This window comes from Rissa tridactyla, chromosome 5, assembly GCF_028500815.1.
Source record: "Rissa tridactyla isolate bRisTri1 chromosome 5, bRisTri1.patW.cur.20221130, whole genome shotgun sequence".
Classification (NCBI taxonomy): Eukaryota; Metazoa; Chordata; class Aves; order Charadriiformes; family Laridae; genus Rissa; species Rissa tridactyla.
Genome location: NC_071470.1, coordinates 25053676 through 25074350, shown reverse-complemented (window position 1 = coordinate 25074350; position 20675 = coordinate 25053676). Strand labels below are relative to the sequence as shown.

The 20675-nt window shown below is 40.5% G+C and overlaps 1 protein-coding gene across 5 annotated transcripts in view; it reads right to left on the bottom strand.

Annotated features, from left to right (window-relative positions):
• The window catches only part of FBXL5 (F-box and leucine rich repeat protein 5), a 37468-nt gene extending 19422 nt beyond the window's left edge, over window positions 1–18046 (bottom strand). For 4 of the 5 annotated variants that reach the window (XR_008466741.1, XM_054203809.1, XM_054203810.1 and 1 more), the window contains exons 1-4: window positions 17896–18046; window positions 4387–4602; window positions 2515–2610; window positions 1521–1704 (exon numbers count right to left, since the gene is read on the bottom strand). Coding sequence is in view for 4 of the 5 variants with exons in the window: in XM_054203809.1 (XP_054059784.1) it covers window positions 1521–1704; window positions 2515–2610; window positions 4387–4602; window positions 17896–17979 (580 nt within the window). In the remaining variant the exon portion in view is untranslated. Of the gene's footprint in view, window positions 1–1520; window positions 1705–2514; window positions 2611–4386; window positions 4603–17258; window positions 17403–17895 lie in introns of those variants that run through there. The other variant, XM_054203811.1, reaches the window with a different exon arrangement.
• Between the last annotated feature and the right edge of the window lie 2629 nt (window positions 18047–20675).

The window sequence follows — 20675 nt, the reverse complement described above, 5'->3', positions numbered from 1 at the left end:
ACATTTCTAAAATAGTTTTCAGTAAGTCCTTAGAAATAAGTGGTTTCACAAATCAATAGGGATTTATTTTTAAAGTTGAGACACCGAGTACACAAGACTTTGCAAAAAGAAACCTGATCCTTGTCTCACTGTAAAGAACCTTCAAAAGTGAGCATAATATAAACTTCACCCTGTGATAATCCATTGCTACTTCAAAAAATATAACTAAATAACAGTTTCACTTAATAAATCAATATATTTATTCGTATACTTGGCAAGTCACTGGAGGTAAACTACAGAGAGTTTCACACTAAAATGCAGTTAAAACTGCACGGGACTGCAAGCTGTGCTATTTTCTTCCATTTTTTACAAAAATGTATGCAGGACGTATACTTTCTTCTCCCTAAAGTCTAGAACACAGCCATTGCAGATTTACTACTGTCCCAAAACTGCTATTCCAGCTAAGCTTAACAGCAAGTAATGCCATAAAACTACTTCTGTCATATTCATCTGCTCAGATTCAATAGTATTTCACACCATGGACCATGATCTTTTCTGAAGGTTTCACCTGGAGGGCAGAAAATGACCAGTTCAGTAGTTCAGAAAATGATCAGTTCAAGTCAAATTTCATCAAAAAAAATCTGATTACGCAGTAGTTTTTCAAGTTTGGTTTTTTTTGTTTTTTTGGGGTTTTTTTGGTTTTTTTTGAGAGCACCACATCTTATCTATACCACAAAGTCAGTTCATGAGGGCTTGCTCTACTTATCAGTCTCACACCCCAGCACTACACTTTTGGTACATTAATTCTCCTTTCTTGGGGCATCAACTCTTCTTTCTCAGTTAAGAGTCAAAACTGCAAACATGGACAACTGAGGCTACTTCAACAGTCACAAAACAAGCCTGAAGCGCATTTTAGTAGTTATCCACGTGTTATAAGTTCCATCAGGAAAGGCGGTTACAGATGAACACAAATATCCACTTTCAGAATGCATGTTTCATCTGACCTACTCGCACGCTGCACGGGTTCATTCCCTTGCATCACTCCACGCACACAGTTTCTTCCTTTCTGGTTGCTAAGAGGCCAGGGAAGTGAGGTAGTGGGGAAGGTGAGTTGCTTTTAATTTGAAGTATCATCCGTTGCCTAACTATTCTGTGTTATTAAACCATCAACAGAAAAGCTTACAAAGTGGTCCTGAAACCCAAGAATTAAATGCAGGGTCTGCAAATAGAAAATACAATTTCAATGTAAGTATGAAATTAGAAGTTAATTCCTGCCTGTTTATTATATCAAATATTACCATGGGAGGGAAGGGAGAGGAAGAAGGTTGAGAATCAGTAAACAGTGAAGTACTATCTATATTACAACCTGCCAAGAAGCCTGTATCAAATAGTAAAGTTACTGAAGTTTCAAAACTGGTTTGAAAAAATTTTATAAAAAAGATTTTATCTGCCAGTACTTAACTTAGTTATGTCATTGGTATGGCTTTTTAGACAAAAATTGCGGTTTGAAAATTACTTATAACTTTAATTAGATGCTTCACCTTGATCTGCCTTCTCATCCACAGAATATTTGAAGACCTTCTGCAGCTCTTCTGCTTGATTCCACTTACTAAGACCTCTGAATTCTGCAGCCTCCTTCTGTGAGCAGTGCTGTGCAATTACTTTTTTCTTAATATCTTTCAATTCTTCATAAGTAAAGTATTCCATCAACATTGGCTGAAAAACCTAAAGCAAAGGGAAAAAAAAAGCCCAGTGCTGACAGAGATAGTCAATAATGTTACACAGACCTACCAACACAGAATTTCCTGTTTCAAATTCTCTCCAAGTAAAACACGTCATACATTAAGTGAACCTAAGCACAGGGCCATGGAAGATTTGCGTTCCAACCCTCTGCTTGCCAGTGGATCACTGCATAGTCTCAGGCAAGCTGTTTAACTGTTTTCCTCAATAGAAAAGGGAAGTGATTAAAGTTGCTTAAACTATATAAGTTATCAAGGTACTCACACGGAAGGCAAAGTGGCAAGGAAGAAAAACATGAGAAAAGATTTCTCTTGGACAGACTTCGGAAGATTTACTCTCTCCAGAAGATGCTTCCCAGTTTTTGGATACCCATAAATCCTCAGACTGGCAGTACTAGTCTATGTTTCAAATATAGGTCAGAGGCTGTTTGGGAGTGTCAGTTTGAGTCATGAAGTGCTGGTTTACAGGACTTGTCTTTTTCCTTTAAGTTTTGCTACACATCCCCTTAAATAACTACCTGCTGCAAATACATCCCAGCCCCAGTGGACTTTTGTTATCGATTTTTTAAAGGACTGGAGTTTCGTCACAAATTTTCAATATATTCAGTTTCAGAATGTGTCACGCTGCAGTCAGAGAACAGAACGATGACACCAGAGTCCTGAATGCAAATGGGCATTGTAATAAAAACAGAAGAGAGCTGTGAAAAAAACTGAACCTCTGAACCCTTTGTCTCTATTCAGTCATTCCAAACCCCAAGGAAGACCAGCATAATATTTGCGGAAGATTTTTACCTACCTCCTCTTCCTCTTTCATATGAGGAAGGAAATCCCTGGTAAAGGCTTCCAATCTCTCCTTCAGCTGTTTCGCATAGTTTAGCTGTTCGTATTCATTCTGAGAAGAAAGCAAAGGTTTAACTATTATCCATTCATTCAAAGGGTGAACTGTTAAATAAGCCAGTGTTCTAAAGTAAAGCCCATTACCTCTTGCCCATGCATGCAGCACGTTTGCTCTATTTCATGGTAAGAATGTGTTCACTTACAAAGGTTCATGACAAGCTGACAGTCTGTATCAGCCTGTTACTAGGCAGAACAAAGTACTCTCTTCATGCCCGATTCCAGTTTATTTTGTTATCAGATAAGAATTAACTTGTCTAATCACATTTTTACTTTGGAGCAAAGACTGAAGTCTGCCAATCTACAGTCTCACCCAAAGTTCAAAGTAGTAACAGACTTATCTAAGCATGTGCATGTTTTGCATAAGAATTATTCTAGGATACAGCAGTTCCACTTCATCTTTTAACTGCATACATTTTGCATTAGTTATCCTACAATTCTAGCTTCCAAATTATAAACAGAATTTAGAGTCAGACATGCTCTATAGCTATTTACTTTGGAAATGGAAAAAACTCTTAAAGACGTAACTGACTTTTACATGTTGAAGTTAGACCAGCATCATCTATCCATTTGTTCACTTGTTCTCTGTGCCAGTAATCAGAACCCAGTTCTGAAGTCTGCCCAGTAATTGCAACATACTTAAGTTCCTCATAGCTTTTACAGTAAGTGTTGTAAGTTTTACTTTTTGAACTTCTACAGCAAGAAAACTTGACTATTACAGAAAAAAGCTTTAGCCATTTAGTTTTAAATTAAGCTAACCACTCTCAAAAAAAAGTTACAGTTAACACATCTAAAGAAATCTATAGAAATCTGATTTTCCACACTTAAGTAACAGAATAAAAGTAGCATCCTATCAGAGAAGGTGTAACAAAAGCCAAGTGTTAAATTGGCTTCACCTTCCTTCTTTTTCCCATTCATTAATGGAAATAAGACAAACTTTAAGGTTTGATATGCACAGGGAAAAAATTATTTGCATGTCAAAACCAGCCTTAGATAGTAAAACAGAATTAACCAACCACATATTTTGTATTTTTCTTACTGAAAATATGGACCATGTGTACTAGAAATGTAATATGGGATGAAAAATTATTACTGGAGACTATAGTTCTTAGAGTGCAAGAAGGAGGAGTTAAGTTGGTTACCCCAGAGGAAAGACATGGCAGAATTCAAGTAGGATTCTACTGGAGAAGAATTCAACAACTTTAAGTCATGAAAAAGGCAGCTGGAGAAATAACATGTAGAGTTTCTTGAGGACTGGAACATTAACAGCATTACTGAGCAACAGATTACTGGAAGGAGTACATGACTCACTAACAGAATAAAACAATGCCTTTTTTTTTTTTTTTAAGTCCGGTAATCATCTCCATCTGTGACAATAATATGATGCTATGTGCCACAAGAAAAGATACTCAGGATTTCCTAACAAATTAATAAAAAGTATATTATTTCTATAGTCAAGACTCCATTTTGACCAATTATCAGTCTTTGTATTTGAAACTTCCATGTTTTCCCTCCAAAACACCTCCAACTATGCAGTGATGTACTTCTACCACAAAATGCACCTCTGAAAAAAATTTTTACTACAAATTCAGTAACTGTGATGAATGGCAAAATAATTTGTGTTTTCGACTGGAAAGTTTTCACTACTGTATCAAGAAAACACGAATGTTTCTTCTTTGTCCTTAGTTTATTTCTAGAGACCCTCAAGGAAAGTTGAGGCAACCTAATATGTAAGTTTTCCTTAGGACACAAGTCTTTCTTATAGTCTACCTACCTTCACATTCTTTAACCCTTTCTCAAAGAGGCTAAGCATCTCTGAGAGTTTGTTGTCCGAGTGCACATTGTACACTGTCCGGCTACGTTGCTGAAGTAAACCAATGATACACTCATTTTCAATCTGCTCATGCATTTTAAATTCCTTGAATGTGGCATAAAGAGATTGCAGCAGAGCCCGGAAGTCATTGTTGTTGGAGAAGTTAGTCTTGGAAAGCTACAAGAAAGAAAAGCTCAAAAAAATCAGTGAAAATCCTGTCAAGGTCAAGTTAAATCCTTAGAACAGGTATTATAACTCCTGTTATTCATTGCTCCCATTACTTATAACATAAAAGCTTAAAACCTTCAGTTTTGTAAAGAAAACTGGCAAAAATAAAAACTGAATTCGCAATTCGAGTGACTCACTTCAAAAGATATCAAAAATTAAAGTAAGGAATGCTTTTAATTCCAATCTTCAAGTGCAACAGATAAAAATCAGAAATTCAAGTGCATAGATAGGAATACACAAACTAGTCTTCTATTTTAATAGTAACTTCCCCATAATTTATCCCATTGGTGTATTAAAACATAAGTTAATGCAACTTCTTCCAAAAGTGGGCAGAATTAATACTGGCACTTGAATACTATAGATTAACAAATATTTATATAACAACCCTCTTAACATGACTATTGAAATCATTTACAGAATTCATAATTACTTTAACCTTTATGACTGACTTGCCATTTGATTTTTATTTGTTAACAGTAACTGACACAAATTCTATATAAAACCCTCAAACTTGTTTTAAAACTTTCAAAAACTCATTATGCATGGTCATTTCACGTATGTTTCCTCTTACAGTTCATTTAAACAGTAAGCCATTCTCTTAACTCCCCAAAATATATTAAGAGTTTTACAACAACGTTGTGCTTTGTGAATGAGGTTTAAGTAAACTAAGGGCTGAGCTGCACAATTTTGTGATTTCCAGTGGCAACTAGGTCATCCTATCACAGGCTCTGAAGAAAAAAAAAAGCTAAAATTTTAGAAATATTACAAGGAACTAATGATAACTACAGAAGTTTAATAAAGCATAATATATGCAATAATGCACATTAGAAAAAAAAGCATGTTACATTTAATCATACAAATTCTGAAGACAATTGTCTCATTCTACATGAATGAACAGAGCTTAAGAAAACAGCTAAGTAGTATGATAACTTTTTAAAGGAAGATCATCCTTGAGCGAACAATGCAGTTAGAGCATTAGTTTTAAGAAGTCACTACAATCAAAGTTGTATTTGAAGATCATAAACCAGTCTTGTGAAACCTTGAGATAAATAGAAAGATTTCCTGGTAGAAATCAATGCAATCTCCCCAGCCTGGCAGACAACTGAGAGGCTTTGCCACTTTCGCAGATCTACATTTTAGTCCTTAACTAAGGAGTCATTATCACAGACCCCTGAGCCCACCTTTAGGGACATATTATCCACAAGCGACACTGAGTCCCCCCCAAGTGAACACAAACTACACTAGCTGTTGGAAAAGGTCTCCAATGAACCAAGAACCAACAAATCAAGACAGCATAAATTCTAGGTAACACAGTAGTGCCATTTTTACATGTGTACAGTCACCATTAGCAACAATATGTTTCAGAACTGCGTTTCCCTTTGGTGAATGTAGAAAAATAGTATTTTTTCCATCCTTCTGTTTTTTTCCCACTTGCAGCTTCCAGAATCATAGCCTACAGCAATATACAAGAGCAAGCATTTTAGAAATAGAAATATTTTAATTTAGTTCAGAGGACAAGCCACTGGAGTATTCAGAAGTGTTTTAGTTTACAAAGATTCTGGAATCTAAGGAGTTTACTACAAACAGTAATCTGAGACTTATATGTTCATACAAAATACTTAAATCAAAAATAACGATAAACTGAGATATTTAAAACTTCTATCATTCAAAAAAAAAGCCAAATGCACTTATTCATTCTGACATTGCATTGCCACTTCCTGGCAACCACTCACAATGCAACGAAAACACACTGGACATCTGCCAATTACTTATGCAACTCCAACTCAGCTGTACCTCCTGTACATTACATGGTGTACATACAAGCAAAATGACTGTTGTTATAAAAAAAAAAAAGAGCACATTTACTTAGCCTCAGCAGAGACAGAAAATAGGACAAAGTTACTGGGGGGAGAAAACCCAAACGCTTACCTTTTAGACCAACCACTGACTGGTTGGTCAGAAAAAAAATGATGTTATTTGTAATCCACTGTGTTAGGATTTGCGTCATGCATTGTTATGTACATACCACAAATGGGAAAAGATCTTGGCTCTGAAGACCATTTCTATCCTATGCTAAGCTCAGAGAATGCAATGTACAGAGCAGCGGTACCAGATGAAACTACAGACTAGACTTCCCACACTGAAAAGCAGAAGTCTGCGCAAGCACAAGAGATGGCTACAGAAATACCTCTTCGGGATAGCCTCCTCACCTCCAGCCATTTGTGATTCAGACCTCAACAATGGTGAAGTTTGGTTTCCAATGTAGCATTTCTCTTGATTAAGTCCCAAAATCATTCATTTCACCCATAAGGATCTACAATACATGAAGTCAGTCCCCAAAAAAACCCTATTTTCCCCAAGAAACCCACTTGCTCCAAAATGCTTGGTGTTTTGATTGATGCAAAAATGTAAACAAGGCTGCTGAAATGTGTAACAGGAAGGTTAGACAAAACTATTGTATTTTGCTGTTGGGTTAAAATAAACAACCAGCCAACCAACCACAAAATTAGTTCTGATAGAAAACAGCATCTTCTCATTTGCCTCACCCAAAATCTTTCCAGGACAAAAAGTTCTATTGAACCTACCTATTATCATCCACAAATCTGGAATAAATAAAGAATACATCTGTGCATCCAATTTTAGAATTCCTGTTATAAATGTATTGTTATAGAAGCCACTGTAACATGAAATGCTTACATATTCACCTCTGCTACTGAGGCTTCCAGCAGATATCCAAGAGATTAGGAACTATGGAGAGGATATCAAGGTTTAATGACTGTACTTGAATCAGGTACATTAAAAAGGTCAGCCGAAGCTGAGGAAAACTGGCTTTTGAGAAGACAGGTAGCCTAGCAACAACGCCACTCGGTCAGATCTTTAATTTCATTACCAGGACTGATGAAGTCTTATGATAGGGGACCAAGACTATTAGCAGACTGCAGCTGCTACACTCCGAAATCCACTTTCCACCAGCTCTACGTAAGGAAAACTAGCGCAGAAGTTTAGTAGGGCAAGAAGAAAACCACCACCCCCCAAAACTCAGACAGAGAATCCCAAGAGAAGGGCAAGGGGAAGGAAATGGATTGTATTAAGAATATTTGCTGAATGGTCAAAAATATAAAGTACAGTGCCCATGTGATCCCTGAGCAGGATTAAAACACACCGCAGTAAACCAATTATCACAGCCACAGGCATTAGAGATACCTGGGAGCTTTCTGGACTTTTGAAGAGATTAGATTTAAACAACTGTAAGTCACAGCACAACCGGTTTTGTGTTTGGAATGTGAACTGGAATTGAGGAGTGGTACCACAAGGGAAACAGTCATGGTGCCTCCTGAAACTTAAGAATTCTACATAATCCAAACAGCTTGAGCCATAGGCTGTCAGTCAATCGCATTGCAAATTGTTTGAAACACTTCAGAGACCTTTGGCTCATGCAGGCATACTCTAGAAGTAGTCAGGAGCTGTTAAACTCAGTATTAACTTTATTTATTAAACTCCTAAAAAAAACCCCAAACAAAAATAACCACCCATACCTCAACTTTATCTCATGTAAACTGGAGCAGGCACATCTACAATCCAAGGGCCGCTGTGGTGCCAGCAACGAAGTAAAGCATGAGGTCACAAAACGTGCGAAATCTATTCCAAGTAACAGCATGACAAGGGGATGGCCACACTAACCTAAGACTGCTGTTCTCCTCTAAAATTCTTCATACTTAACTGGTCAATTTAGGGGTTTTGCAGTATACAATACTTAAAATCAAGATGTAAATAAAAAATGGAAATATTGATTTTTGTTTATCAGGGTTGAGAGCAATGTGTAAACTAGTATTAGGATTATTAAGAAGTAGATCTTAGCAGTTTTCTGCCACCGATTCAAGATTCGGTAATTCCATCCCTCTTTTGCAGGAAAAAAATAGTAATGCTGAATTAAGAAATCACCTGATGGACATCTTTTTTCTTAAACCTCAAATTACACCACTGAAGAACAGCTACACTTGAAAAATCTTTGTAGCTCAATCATATACCAGTTTTAGGTGAGTGCTCAACTCCACTGGACTACAACAGAGCCATTAATATGTTCAAGATGAATGTACAGAGATGCAGCAGACAAACACCCTTCCTTACTATAAGCTATTATGTCATTTTTGTGCTTCAAGAACAGGATGACAATACTGGCAAGATTAACAGTAATTGCTATTTATACAGTGCTTCATGTTCATGACACTCAACTGAAGGTAATTCCACATTCAACTCTTGTATCTCCTTTGTGGCTTTAGTGCTTTCATTAAAAAATAGAAACTTTCTGTCAGATGAGGACAGAGATATTTCTATCCAAAATTTTGTGAATAAATAAGAAAGCTCAATACTGCTAATTAAATCACCAAACAAAACACAGCATTACTTGGATTCTGGAAGTGTTTTACGTATGTGACAATATGGAAAAAAGTCTTCCTAGAAGAAAATTAATTTTTCAGAAATGTTAGCTTACACTGAGTAAACTGTAACAGTTATTTCATAGTATCTATGCCAAAAATAGCTTAAATGAGTGGAAAGGGTTTGCTTCTTCCTTAAAAACATCCAAGAATACTATAAACTGGCAAGGAGAAAGTGGCAAACAGGAATAAAGAAAAAGAAGTACACCGCCCTTATGAGACTAGCACAGCAGCAAAGTTTATGCTGTGTTGTAACTTACCCGGTTACAAGTATCTCTTTACTCCCAATTACAAGCCAGAAAACAACAAAAATAAGAGGAAAGATAAGAGGAAAGTGAAAACCGATTTTTCCACTGTGTCCAAAGATTTCACAAATTTAAAATGGAATAACTACTAAAGGTTAAAGAAGTTAGAAGCGGCTATAAATTCACAAACTGCTTTACTTCAAATGAAGTGTTTCCCCCATCAGCAACTGTAACTTCTGAGCAACCGCTAACCCTAAAAGTTCAGCCTGTAATCTAAAAAAATTGAAGGTGATTTTAATCTTTCTCATGTATCATCACAAGTGACATTTTCAACGGGTCATATCTATATATTCTGCTTTCCATGTGTAACCACTGTGCTCATTAAGACCTATACAAGCATCTGATCACCAATGGAGGTGAAATAAAGATATCGTATTCCTGATGATCAATGCAGACTACATTTCCACCACTAGTTAACTCAGCAGAGTTAAAACTCATTAAAAAAACCAAAACAAACAGTAAAATCTTTCTCACTATGGAGCTGGCAGACCACTTGGATTAAAAAAATCCAACACTTTTAGAATAGAATAGCACCAGCTGGAAAAAAAAAAGCAGCAACACGGCATTACTAGTCAGCTACAACTTTACACTCTTACATTTTTAAGTATTATCACCTCACCTATGCGATGGCACTAAAAGTCAAAGGAAAGGAACTTGAACTCTGCAGAGAGAGTATCTCAATTTTACGAGCAAGAAAATGGAGGGACGAAGACCATAACAAGGTGTGCCTGTGTCAATACCAAGAGCATGTGGTTTCATGTTATACTTAATCTGCTGTAAATTAGGAGGCGAGGATGGAGAATGAAACACCCAGAAGCGGCAGCCCTGCCTCTGCTTCCAGCTGTACATTCCCCTCACTTCCCTGGAATACACTAGCAATTATGCAGCTGCAAGATGTCTGGTGTACTGATCCAGAAAGAAGTTGTGCCTTTTTAGTGGGTTCATTTTTCACCTGGTCAGTGCACTAGTCTTACAGACAGCCTGCAGTGACACCCACTCACATGCCACGTCTTACTTCAGGATCCACAAGAAGCTCAGTTTATATTGTCCCCAAGGAAGAACTATAGTTTCAAGACAGTCTAGCAACAAGGATGACTGTCCTTTCAGTGTCACCTGCTCCTTGGCTTATCTTTATGCAGAGGTATACGAGGTGAACAGTAAGAGAATTACTTCATGCTCCAGCTGTTTGGATATATGAAGCCTTAAATCAGAGGAGTAATACAGATTTTCTACCCCGTGTACTTTTCTTGGCTGTGGATCAACCCAAAATAATAGCAATTAGTAAGGCAGGCAGGACAGGACCTGGCAGAATTCAACAAGAAATACAAAACTTTCAAATGCCCATCTATCTGTCATCTTGTCTACATAATCCTGCCCTCTATGTTATCTTGTCAGTTGTTTTGCAGCTTAACTAAAATCTTGAAATAGCCTTTCAAAAAGAAAAATGAAAAACAAACGCTACATTAACTCAGAGATTAAAGCAGGTAAAATTATTTTGTTTTTCAAAGAGCTCAGGCAACAGGGCAGGTAAAATCTTGTACTGTCTGTATTTTTAAAGGCTAAGGTCAAGCTGATAAATGCCAAGTGTAAAAGCACAGTGGAGATGCAAACAAAATGCTGTTATTTTCATTTTTACTGGTGTCTTTCATAGCACTCTGCACTACATGGGTGTCAATTTTGTCTAATGAACACTTGTAGATCAGTTTTTGAATCGTGAAGGGCTTTCCACAAAGAGACATCAATCACAGTACGGGACTGAGTGCACCAAGATTTTCAATGATGCAATGCTACTAGTGTCAGGCCCCCTTGGGGACCATATCAGAAAGCACAGCTCAGGAAGCACTGGTAACATCAGCTGAGCTGCCTCACTACGTGGCTTATACAAGTAGAAGTCTACCAGGGATAGACACAGATTGTCACCAGGCCTGCAGAGATGAACCCAACAAAACATTAAAGAAAAATCTAGTAAGGGTATGAAATACAAAGGCTTCAAATGAAAGCAAGATGAACACTTGCAATGATGCTGTTCTTTAGGTACCTGTGTCACAGCATTTCTCATATTTACTCTATATGCCACAGAGGACTTCTTGTCTTATACCCTCCCACAGATAGGTAGCTGTTAAGACCTGGCCTCTCACCTTCTGTCAGGAGATAGCTGAAGGCCCAAGTGTGAAATAACAGCAGCCTCAAGGCTCCTCTCCACTCACCCACTGCAGTAACTCACAAACTACAAACATAGTAAAAATGCCTTTGCCCTTCTGCAGTCTCCCTGCAATTTCCTAACAAGGTCGAAGGTGGGCATTGGAATAATTCACCACTCCAGCTTAATCCATCTTGGGCACTAACAGCAGAAACAAATAAAAAGCCAAGTCTCTCAAGAATTACAACTTATATTCCATTTAATCAATTAAAGCATATCCTACGATAGCTGCATTAACCACGTAAGAACACTGATACACGCTAATTACAGTCTCTAGCTTTTTAGAAGGCATCAGTTTCTGGGTTGGGTTTTTTTTGTGGCACAGAGTAGGAGAGAATAAATTGTTGTTGCTTAAAGCAGAGAAGGGCAAAGGTGGGTTATTACTGCTCTCCAGAGCAGGCTGGAAGAGAGGACAAAAGATCAGAGCAACATGCGAAGGGTGAACAGAAAACTTTTTTTTCCCTGCAATTCAAGGGCAAAAATAGGTGCCAAGCAATTACTTGGAAAAAATCCTGGTACTGTGTCTGGCATAAGAAAATACCCTCAGGTTTTTTCTTATGAGGGCAAAAAAAGAGACAAAAGAACAAAGCATCTGATGGGTAAGAAAAAAATAAGTATTTTACTAGACAATAAATAAAGAAATGGAGAGAAGGTTTGAGGTGACAACAAGAGATAACAGCATCCTGAAAAAAGGAGCAAAATTGCTATGCAGGTCTGAAAAGCCTCACAAATTCCAAATGTGTTTTAGCACTTGTGTCCCCCATTTCAGACCTCCTTCGGCACTTTACTTAATATGCATTTGATTAAAATGAAGGTATTTAAAACACATTGTCACATCCAGATTCGTCTTCAAAATATTCTTCTGCATGAAAAATGAACTCAAAGCTGTTATCTTACAACAGGTATAGCAAGAAGTTACTGAACTATTCAGCATCCAGAAGCTAAGATGGAAAGACGCCGGGTAGAGTCTCTGGTGAAACAGTCAGAGGTATGGACAGCTAACTCCTCACCTGTCTCTGGATGCTAATGAGGAGGTTTAATTTCCTTCCATCTTCTGCCCCTAGTCAGTGCAGCCCATCATTTGCAGACTTACTAACACTAAGCATCCTAAGTAGCTGCTTATTCATTTTAAGCACAGGTGAAGGCAAGTGCTCAATGCTACAGAATGTTAATTGGTAATAACCAAGTACTATGAATTTCTAAATCAACACACACATATTTGAAGCAGCAGTGGAAAACAAATGGTTGTGTACCAAAATACCGAAAAAGGAGTTCAAAAGTAGAACAAAAGCTTTACCAACATTTGTTGACTAGAAACAGAAAGAGACATCATCATGGAACAATCATTTTCTGGTCTCAAGGACAGCAAGCGAAAAATACTTGACTTTGAAATAGAAATTCAGAATGTTGATAATTTGTCTAACTTTTCAGATTTCAGTCCCCCTTGCTGCCACAAAAAGTGTAATCATAATGTGGTCATCTAATTCCCTGCCCGGTGCTTTACAATGTCAATTCAACTTAATTTGGTAGTATTTTTCACTCCTAAAATGGTTCATCTGCAATACCCTTATTGTAAGAACATCACAAATTTAACATATGAAAACAATTCATTCTCTTCAGCAAAGGCCAAAGCTTGCAAGTAAGAAAAACAGCTGAAGCACAATAGAAGGCTACTGACATAGACACAAAGGTTACAGAGAAATGCAAGTTATCAAAAGAAACCATTATTAGAAAATAAAGAGGCACTTTTTAGCTATATGGAAGTTTTGAAAAGAATCCTACAAAAATAACCAAGAATTTATCACTGCAGAACACAGAACAGCACTGAGACTTCAAACAAGGAGGACAGAGGACACAGAAAAACAGAAAAAAAAGTCTATATATACTTCGATAAAAGGAGAAAAGGGGTACTTTAAGTCAACTATTTAACAGGAAAGGCAGAGATGAGAACAGCAAAGTTAAATGTCTTTATTCAAGTCTACATAAGGAAGTTAATTAGGAAAAATATTTATGGCAATTAATTTTTAACAAAGAGTCAGAAGTATAGGCTAGAAAAGAAAAATACTAGTTAAATATTTATACAAGTTCAATGCATTCAAGTCAGCAGAACATGACAAAATTGATCTAAGTTTCCTGGAAGAACTAGCCAAAGTAATTACTGAACCAGGAGAGATAACTGCAGACATCGTTTGTAGAAAGGTACGATCACAGAAGACTGAACTCAGGCAAACAGAAGAAGGACCTTAGATGTTTTTGATCACACACCCAAAGGTTTCACAATAAAGCTGAGCTATTAAAGCAGCTGTTTACTTCTGCAATGGTTAGTCCTGTCCCCTCCTCCCATACTGTTGACCTGGTTCTGGAGCTCGTTTGACCTCTTAGTGAGCCGGTTTTACTGAATCACCTTCCACTTCAGTGCACTAGATGAACTAGCACAGAGGATATCATCAACAATTAACCCTTCCAGCAGTTGTTAGGTCCCCTCAGTCTCATGATAGTTTTGAGAGGCAGACAGAAAGAGACAGAACATGAGAACAAGCTCATCAACCACCGATAACTGCATTACAGCGTTTAGAGCATGACTATTTTTCCTATTCCTTTCCCTAAAGGAGCCTAAATTTGCTGGGTAATTCTACAACACAAAGATTTGAAAACATACTCTTCAGCGGCAGTAACTCCACAGACAACAGGAAGTTTGAAAGCCCATACAGCAATACCAGGTGTCTTGTCCCTAGGGAAGGCTCAGCCAAAATATAATTGCAGTATGTATCTAGAATGGAGTCTGCTACTTGAGCAGCCCTGATCTTGAAGCTAATGAAGTAACAACCAGCCAGCACAGATTTGTTTAGAAAAAAGAATCTGATTTCCTTTTGAGAGGATAACCAAACTACTTAAGAGGAAGGTGATACATGTTACAGATCACGACTTCTCTCAGGTTTTTGATACTGTTTTGCCTTACAGCAAAGTAATACAGTCTGCAGGAAGTCTCAGGGTAGCTCAAGCACGTGTAAATAGTGCTTTCAAGCTGTGGTTACGAATGTTTCCAGCCAAGCCACAATCGTATTTTCATGACATGATGAGTTGAAATCTGTGCTGCCTCATGACCAATACAATACTTTCAGGCACAGCTGGGAAAGCAGGAAGTACACGAATGGAGCATGCTCGGGTGCAGGACACACAAGATTGTAATGCGACAACAGAAACAGCCTCTACTGGACACTGACATATTGACTTGGGCAAGTGCAGAATTCTACAAACAGGATAGGAGTCTAACAACAAATATGAAAGGAAACTTGAGCATCAGTCCTCAGAGAAGCATGGGATTATAGAGAAGCAAAGAGCAAGTATGCTGCTGTTAAAAAAAAAAGAGAGAAAAAGAGCTTGCAGAATAACAAATCTGCTTTACTCAACACCAGCAGTGTCCTGTTTTGCACAACAGATTTCAGGAAAACATAGACATAATTAGGCTGAGGTTTCACAGCAGCTTAAGCCAATCTAGTTGCTGGCTGTCATGGTTCCACCCTCTGCCTCGCATTGGCTTCAATACTCATCTGACCAGTGCTTGCTGGCAGCACTACATCAGCAGAAAAACCACTCCACTTCAGAAAAAAAAAAAAATGTTTTCTGCCAGCTTAGGGCCTTTGTGAGTCACTTCAAGTGCTGATGGGAGCAAGAAAGGCACGCAGTCGTAACAGTGGCGGTCAGATAGCTTAAACTGTTACGGAACAGCAGCTCAGTTCTGACAAAAGCAACAAGTACGCTGAGGTACGGAAACCGTAACCCAGATGGTGAAGAACAATGAATCCGTTCGCTTTGGCCAGAAAACAGATAACTAAGATGGAGGACACGGCTACAATCTGCAAATGGGCGCACGATCTTTCTGAAAACGAAGAACGGTTCACTGGAGATAGGAAAACAGAATCTGCTCTATGTGGCAAGGATGACGTCAGGCATTAGAAAAGGCATTTTAACTATAAAGACTGTCTGCTGTAGCACTCCTCTACCTACAGGGGGGTACATCCTCTGAGGACTTAAAAAAATCTACTAATCATCAGAGTAGGCAATAGATTTGATAACTCTGTGGGTTTCCTTACAAAACAGAATTTTAGTTATTCTTGTTATCCAAGTCCAGGGCACCGTGCACAACATAAGCAAATATGCCATTTAAGAATGCAGCAAACCTCTAGTGAGATCTCTGCTAGCAAGTTAAAAACCAAGTAGGATAACTTTCCTAATACACCAAACATCTTAAGTGTCTGATTCACTGTTCTGTCTCACATCAGGTGCTGGAAGAACAAAATAAACTGTATAACTCTGTCCTAAAGGAAGAGCCTACATGCTTTACCCATCAGTAACATTATAGTTGTTCCCCAGAAAAAGCAAAGCACAGATGCAACCATTTCACCCTTGCTAACATTTGGTGGAAATTAGTAAATTCAGCCGCTAACAGACAGTGGCTATAATACAGTATGCAGGGAACACGAGGAACAGCAGGTAACGTGTAATTCACAAAATGAAAGACCCCTCAAGGACAAACTAAATTGATAAAGAGCATGGCTTCACAGATTATAATTGCCATGTAAGCAGAACTACAGTCTTATCTAATTACCGCATTTCAGTCACACAAGACGGAAAGTCAAACACAGTTCAGAGAGTTTTTTCTGATGCAAAGCTAGCATTACTCTAATACAAAGGTCATAGGCCAGGCACAATCTCCAATTTCTGGAACAGGGTTAAAGGATACAGGATTGAATACTTTAGAAAAAGCACCATTCATTCATGCTTGCAATTCTTCAAAAGAACAAGGAAGCAAGTGAACTCCTGTATAAAACTTTTTTTAAAAATGAGAGATTACGTTCATTGCAAACTGGGTAGTTTTAATCAAGTTTGCCAATATTTAGGAAAACCAACCATTCCTGCCCAGGCAGTTTTACTTTTATCAAGTCGTGGTAAATTTGGTCAAAACTTTGTGGGAGGGTCAATAAAGTGCCAGAAATGCCTCTCTAGGAACAAAATCCAAATTACTAAAATATCTGGAGATGTTTGTTTCCCTTCATGTAAAATGCACTCTGTTAAGATACCAGAAGTTCTCATGCCACCACAGAAGAAAAATAAACTGCAAATGCACTCACAGATAAAAGGCAAAGTGAAATTACACAAGGTCTCACATTCTCGTTCCCGCTCCGCTCAGCCAGTTCAGTTAGCTAACCTAGCAAAAAAACCCTCACATTTTCTTCACCTGATTAGCAAACCGAACAGGCTCACACGAAGGGGTCTGGTGAGCCCCAGAGCAGTACAAGGTGGCACGTAGAAAACAAGGGAAGGAAGCGAGAATTCCCCCATCCTGTTGGCAGCAGTAAACCATTATGCTGTCTCTCATGTAACTTCACCCTCCTTTTAAATGTCTGTTAGCCAATCTGGTTCTCCAAACAGCCATTTATGCCCGGAGATGGGAGGCACTACTTCTTTCAGTACGAGTGCTGGTTTTGAAGTATTTGCCTGAAACCCTTCTATTACACTCAAAGCTGCTGCTGCAAAGTTTGCCTTTCAGGTGACACATCAGCCTTGATTACTAACTACCCTGATGCAAGAATAAAAAACAATTTTGTCCACAAGTAAAATTATATATAGTTAAAATTAAAAAAAAAAAAAGAACAACCCTACCTGGGGCATCTTTAAGCGACTCACCCATTAAACGCTGCGCACAAAAACGCAAACACAGCCACTTGCGGACTGTTAGCGAGCACAACGCACAGCACTAGTGCCAGGCAAGGCATTAACTAACAAAAACTGTTAATTAACAAAAAAAAACAACGGGGCTTGCTGCCTGCCTCCCCGCCGCCCCCTCATCCCTACGGCCCCTCTGGGGCAGCCCCTCGCCCTAAGGGGGGGTGGCTGCTCCGCCGCGGCCGGCCCCGACGAGCGCCCACCCCCCAGCCCCGGAGCAGCAAGCGTGGCCGGGGGCTGAGAGCCGGCGCCCTCCCTCCCCGCGGCCCGGCCAGAGGGAAGGCGGCGGGAAGGCGCGGCCCCCGCCAGGATGCGCCGCTCCTCCGGGATGAGGAGAGCGCTACACCCCGCCGGGGGCCGGGAGGCGAGTGAGCCCCGGCCCGGCCTTGAAGGGACCCGAGGGGGGCGTGGGGTGCGGCGGGGGAGGCGGCACCACCCGCGGCGGGAAGGGCCGGGGAGCACCGCGGCAGCGGTGAGAAGTTGCCGCCGGGGCCGGGGCGCTGACAGCTGCGCACTGCCGGAATCCGCCCCCCCGCCTGAGGGCAGCGGGGCCGAGACTGCCCCCCTCCGCTACCTTGTCGCAGTAGAGCCCCACAAGCTGCTTCATCCGCCAGTGCGGAGCCGAAAAGACGTCCACCTCCTCGGGGAAAGGAGCCATGTTCTCCCCATAGAGCCCCGCCGCTAACGGCAGCGCTAACGGCGGCGCTAAACAGCCGCCGCGCGCATGCGCGCCGCCCCGCGTGACCACGGCCGCCCCGCCAGCGCCGCCGCCCGCCCCGCCGCTCCGCGCACGCGCAGTTCGCCCCGCGCCGAGGGGGCGGTGGAGGGGCGGGTGGCGGCCCGGTGGGCCCCGGGCATCGGAGGCCAGGCCTGCAAAATGCCGGGGGGTGTTGGGGAGAGAGGCTGACCGGAGCTGCGGGAGGGGCTCCGGGTGCAGCGGGGCTCCTAGGCTGCGCCGCGGGCGCGGCCGCCGTCCACGTCCCGTGGTGGCGGGTCTCCGTGCCCGGCGGGTCAGCTGGCGCGCCGGTGGCTCAGGGGGTTTTAGGCCTTTAATGAAATCGTAAAGAAGTAAAAATCGCATGGTGCGTTTGCATTAAGTAAAGAAAACTGGCTTTGCATGAATAATCTGAGGAGGGGACAATGTGTGAGGAATCAAGAGGGTGTTGGCAGGTGAATTCCTGTCCGTGAGGGAGCTGTGGGCCTGCTGTAGCAGGTCCGGAGGAGGCACACAAAGATGCTCAGAGGGCTGGAGCACCTCTCCTGTGAGGACAGGCTGGGAGAGCTGGGGTTGTTCAGCCTGGAGAAGAGAAGGCTCTGGAGAGACCTTACTGCAGCTTTCCAGTACTGAAGGGGGCCTACAGGAGAGATGGGGAGGGACTTTTTACAAGGGCATGTAGTAATAGGACGAGGGGTAACAGTTTTAAACTGAAGAGAGGAGATTTAGGTTAGATATAAGGAATAAATTCTTTACTGTGAGGGTGGTGAGACACTGGAACAGGTTGCCCAGGGAAGTTGTGGATGCCCCATCCCTGGAAGTGTTCAAGGCCAGGCTGGATGGGGCTTTGAGCAGCCTGGTCTAGTGGGAGGTGTCCCTGCCCAGGGCAGGGGGTTAGAACTAGGTGATCTTTTAGGTCCCTTCCAACCCAAACCATTCTATGATTCTATGAAGATGAGTGGTATGTCCGAAATGGGGCTATGGTGGGGAATCTCCGCCCAACTTTTTGCAGCATTTGTACCAAATAAACAAATACTGCGTTTGTTTAACAAAAGGAGCAGGACCATCAACCTTTGATACTCGTCTCCCCATGCAGCATTTCAAAAAAGAGTAGGAACACTTAGAATTGAGATTGCGCATCAGTTTAACGAAAGGTGTAACTGTCAGCCAACATGGCAACGTGTAGTAAATGTCCCAAAAATGCATGGTCAAGCATATAATGAATGCAGTAGACCTTCTTGACTGAAAACTATTACTGTATAAAATCTATGTTGCAGATATCAAATAGATTAAAAAGCTAGCTAGTTTATAGATGTAAGCAGTTAATTGTAAACAGATTGAAATATTTCAAGCAAAGGCACGCATACGTTTTTAGTCCGGTATTCCTCAATGTACTAATGCTTGGGAATAAAATGCAAAACTATTGCTGGTAGTAGACAGTGAGTTGACGAGAGATCAGGTGATGAGGGTTATCTAGATCACACTGTGCAAAAGAATCTCTTTATCTCTTTAAGGAAATGAGGCTTAAGCAATTGCAGTATTGGGTGTTTCCTTTTCCATTCATCCTTTCCACCTCCAAGGACTTTTGAACGTGCTGGCCTACTTAGTCATATTTGCAAATATGTACGAATCTGAGAAGGTTAAATTCGTACAACTTTGGGAAAAAAAGAAGCAGTTACACGTGAGAGAAGAAAAGGAAGGCAAAGCACAGGTGTTAACACAGCTGGCCAGCCAGCACATGGTTGTATTTACTGCGTGGCGGGCAAGCACTGGTTGCACTGGTTTTGGGCTTGTGCGTATCATGGCGTACCAGGGAGACCTCCGGTTACTGCTGTCAGTAGAATTACACACCGAAGACACAAACCCTCAAGAAACAAAGTTTGGTGAAGATCGTTGCTTACAGAGGAGCTTGTTAACATGAACAGTTCCAAGGTCATATTTCCAGGCATACAGCATGAAGTCATACAGAATTGGGGTTATTATGCCAGCAATTCATGCCTGAGTAATAGGTGAATAATGTTCCCACCTGTTATACCTTCCTTTTGCTGGAAGTTACCACTCCCATCTGGTAGAAATAGCAAGAGAGAACATGTCCCTTCCTCATCTTCCAGGGCTTCAGAACATAAATGTATGCTGAATTTCATGGTTGGTTGAGTTATTATTCAGTTTGTGAACTAGAGTATCTGCAGAGCAAATACGCTGCCAATTTTGCTGACTCTGCTTCATGGGCAATAACCTCCTCTAGGAGAGAGGGGCAGAGAGCGAGGGAGAGTGATCTGCATCCAGCATGAATTGCCAGGCCTTGGGAGGCAAGGTGGACATCCAGTTCGTGGTGGTGAAGTACAACACTACAAGAGAAAGTGCCTGATAATGGGATTAAAATATTGATTTTTTTCATGGACAAGTTTAAGGGGAGACTTGGTCATTTTCTACAAGAATTTACACGGAGAGAAGATTTCTGAGGGTAAATTCTTCATTAATGTAGCAGAAAAAGACATCATGAGATCCAATGACTGGAAGCTAAAGGCAGGCAAGTTCAGCCCAGAGCTAAGGTTTGAATCTCAAGGATATCAAACCATTGGAGCAATTTACACAGAGGTGTATCATTTTATCCATCACATGAAGTAGTTAAATCAAAA